This window comes from Olea europaea, chromosome 12 (genome assembly GCF_002742605.1).
Source record: "Olea europaea var. sylvestris chromosome 12, O_europaea_v1, whole genome shotgun sequence".
NCBI classification, from domain to species: Eukaryota; Viridiplantae; Streptophyta; class Magnoliopsida; order Lamiales; family Oleaceae; genus Olea; species Olea europaea.
The window spans coordinates 29,151,250-29,155,137 of NC_036248.1; the positions used below are offsets into that span (position 1 = coordinate 29,151,250).

At 37.6% G+C, this 3,888-nt stretch overlaps 1 protein-coding gene across 1 annotated transcript; it reads right to left on the reverse strand.

Annotated features, from left to right (window-relative positions):
• Nucleotides 1-2,281: 2,281 nt before the first annotated feature.
• Nucleotides 2,282-3,519, reverse strand: LOC111406878. Its single transcript, XM_023036242.1, has 2 exons — nt 2,779-3,519; nt 2,282-2,665 (listed from the first exon to the last, which is right to left on the reverse strand). Exons 1-2 carry the CDS (start codon nt 3,517-3,519, stop codon nt 2,282-2,284), a joined length of 1,125 nt encoding a protein of 374 aa, XP_022892010.1.
• Nucleotides 3,520-3,888: the final 369 nt, after the last annotated feature.

A 3,888-nucleotide genomic window follows, 5' to 3' on the forward strand; every position in this document is an offset into this window, starting at 1 on the left:
TGTTATCAAGCGACGAAAGCGAAGGTTGAAAATAAGCCTGTCCGACCGCACAGTAAAAACACCATGCGGCCGCACAGTGGCATACCGAAACTTAAATTGGGATTTTTGTTGAACCATGCGACCGCATGGAAATATACCATGCGGCCGCACAAGCCAAAAATTTGGCGAATTTTTCAATTTTGGCAATTTTCCATATTTTGTTAGATTTTGATTCTTTTCCTTATTTTGGAGATTATGCTCGACTTTTGCACGATTTTACCTAGGTTTTAGGTTTAGTATAAATACAAGTTTCCATTCAATTGTTAAAAAAAACCTTTGACATTATTGATATTAAATTAAAGTGAGGCGTATTATCTTCTCTTCATCGTTCTTCATTGAACAATTTCGAACTTATCAAGTGTTAACTTGCAGCGTTCAAACAACCGGATTTAATTCTTGGATTGCGTGATCAAGGGGTCTTTCAAGCGTCGTTCTTGTTGGATTTTTTGATTCGACTTTCTTTTGGGTTAATCCTAAACTTTGGATTAATTTGGCTTTCTTGAGTTCGTTAATCTCGTTGTAGGTTTCGTAGTTAACGTTGCTACGGGGTTCGCATCAACAAGTGTTCGGGGCTTAATCAAGGCATTTGACATCTATTTTTTTTCTCCTTTTTTTTTTTAATTTTTTTCATATTTATTTTTATTCTTTAATCACTTTTTGTGCGGACGTCTCTCCCTTAAACTTTCTAAATGACCCCTGTAACGAGTTTTAGGCCAATGACTCCCAAATCAGATGAATTTAGGGCACCAGGTTTTAAACCCTTATAGGCTTAATCACTCCAGTCATAAAGGCTACGAAGAGACGAATCACAATGAGATTATTAAAGTTGTCCTCATTGGGATTTTTTTATGCGGTGATTAGTGCAATGTCCCTTATTAAACACCAATTCTCGAAAATCGACCTCTAACTTAAGGTTGTCACCCAATTTTCATCTCATTAGTCTCAGACAATCCACACAAAATTTAGCACACATGGAATCCACATTTATTTCCAAGTTTCCCTACAACAGCTTAATCTACCAAACATCATATATTTGGTTTAAAGGTAATATGATGTTCAAAGGTTGTTTGGGTTTAGCATCTAAGTTCTCTGATCCAACCTATAAACATGAATCAACCTACTCATGCACAACGCCACAATCAACTCACGTGCAAAAATAATTTTCGTTTTACATAAATAAGCAAAAATTTAACTTAAGCACATAACTTATCCATAACCCATAAATCAACGCATGTTCTCAATTACACAAATCAATATCGGCAAGGCTATCTAATTCACACAAGCATGCAAAACACAAAATAATTTTTTTTTTTTTAACAATGCACCCTAATAAGAAAATAAAAAAAATTGCGCAAAAATCACACAAAATACACAAAATAAAAAATATGTAGGCAATTAGAAAATCTATGATACACACCCAAACTTAAACTAAACATTGTCCCCAATGTAAAATTAAAAGAAAAGGAGGAAAACTTCCTTGAATTGTCTGAATTGCCAATGATGGTCTGGTGCTATGATGCTGGACGTGATTGATACTTCTTCTAGTTTCTACCCCAAACTTGATATTTATCCAATTACTCTTCGTCAATTGATTTGATTGTTCCACGATGTCAAGTTTCTGAAAATTCAAAATGTAGGTATTAAATTCATGGAACAAGTGTTACTTAACTCGAACATCTAATAACCAACTAGACTGCTCAAAGACCTAAGGGAGACAGGGTAGGGCTGATGAATTCCTAAATAAAATAAATTTTTGAAATGAAATAAACTCTCCTATAATTCAAAACAAATAAAATAAAATAAAATAAGTGAAAAGGTAAGAACGCTTGGGTTGCCTCCCAAGAAGCGCTTCTTTATAGTTACTAGCTTGACTCAACCGAAACGCCTACGGTGGATCCTCAGGTGGCACATTTCTCTTGTTTCTGAACTTTATCTTCGACTTTGTATTCTCCTTCATTGTAAGATGGTGAACAAACTTAGGCTGTTTTGACCCTGGTATGGCTTTCAAGACCTCTTTTGGTTTGGCAATGTTTGGAGGCTTCAAACGCCTATCTACATAGCTCTTTTTTTTGTCAGGTGGGTCAGCTTCTTGAGCTAAGATGAAATCCATTGCTTTCTTCATTTCTGAGTCATTACCATCAGTAGATGCATCCCTTGTTGAGTAACTAATTTCCATGTATTGCGTCAACGGATCATAAAATAATTCCCTTTTTTCTCCATTTCCTGCAATTACTTCAACTGATTAGATCATTTTGCCAATATCTACTTTTCCTTTTTCTAGGGCTTTCTTTTCTTGATGGATGTTGAAAGTTAGTTGCTCTTCATTAACTCGTAGTGTCAACTTTCCTTCTTGCACATCAATCAATGCTCTTCCAATAGCCAGGAAAGGTCGGCCAAGAATCAATGGTACTTCTTCATCCTCCTCCATGTCCAATACCACAAAGTCCATCGGAAAGATAAACTTATCAACATTCACCAATACATCTTCAATAATGCCTTTGGGATATGTGATCGATCTGTCCGCCAGTTGCAAGGTAAGGGTTGTGGGATTTACTTTTCCAAAACCCAACTTTTTGAATGTTGATAAGGGCATCAAGTTTATGCTAGCTCCAAGGTCAATAGTGCCCTATCAAATGTGATACCACCAATATTGCACGGGATGTTGAAACTGCCTGGATCTTTCAATTTGTGAGGGAGCTTCTTCTAAAGTATGGCACTACACTCCTCTGTCAGCTTAACCGTCTCAAATTCCTCCAACTTTCTCCTCTTTGACATCACTTCCTTTAAGAACTTGGCATAGTTAGGCATTTGGGCCAAGGTTTCTGCAAAGGAAATGTTGATGTGGATTTTCTTGAAGACCTCCAAAAACTTTGCGAATTTTTCATCAAACTCCTTCTTCAAATACCTCTGCGGGAATGGTAGTGGGGGCTTCAAGATAGGTGGGTTGTCCGGAAATGAAATTGAGTAAGGCTTATAAATCTTCTTTGTTGCCTCTGTCTCAGTTTTCTGCCCTTCAGTTTGCTTTTCCCTTGTAAGAATGGGATCCGATGTAGGTACCCCAGCCTCTCTAAGCTTGCGTTCTTCAACTGCTTTACCACTTCTTAGGGTGATAGCATTGCAGTGTTCCCGTGGGTTAACCTCTATGTCACTGGGAAATTGTCCTTTTTGTTGAGACTGTATTGCAGTTGCTATCTGACCAATCTGTACCTCCAAATTCTTCACTGTAGCCCCCAAATTGGTCATATGTATCTCAATGTTGTCAAGTCTTGCCTCATCTTTGTTGAACCTTGATCTGGTCTCCGAAATGAAGGTTCCTAAAATATCTTCCAGTGATGGCTTTCGCTCAAACGCTTCATTATTGAACCCCTGATAGTAGTTGTTTCCTGAATAGTTTCCCTTTTGATTGAAATTTCGATCATTCACATACTGAAGTTGTTCATTCTCCCTTTCAACTTTTTGGTATACAGTGGATGTAGCCATAGTAGATTATGATTTCTTTTGTGATCCATGTGAAGTCAATGCAGCTATTTGATTAGTGAGAGATGACATTTGAGCTGCAAGGGCGGTTATAGGATCTACTTCACAAAGGCTAGCAACTTTCTTTGCACTTGAACTCTCACTCGGCCATTGATAGCTATTAGTAGCTATCTCATCCAATAATGCATAAGCCTCATTTGGAGTTTTGGATAATAGTGCACCCCCTGCTGCAGAATCTACCACTATCCGTGTCTGACCATTTAAACCGTTGTAGAAGGTTTGTATCTGCAACCAATCCGGGTAACCATGCTGAGGACATCTTTTGAATAGATCTTTATATCTCTCACATGCCTCATAGAATGGTTCAAAGTC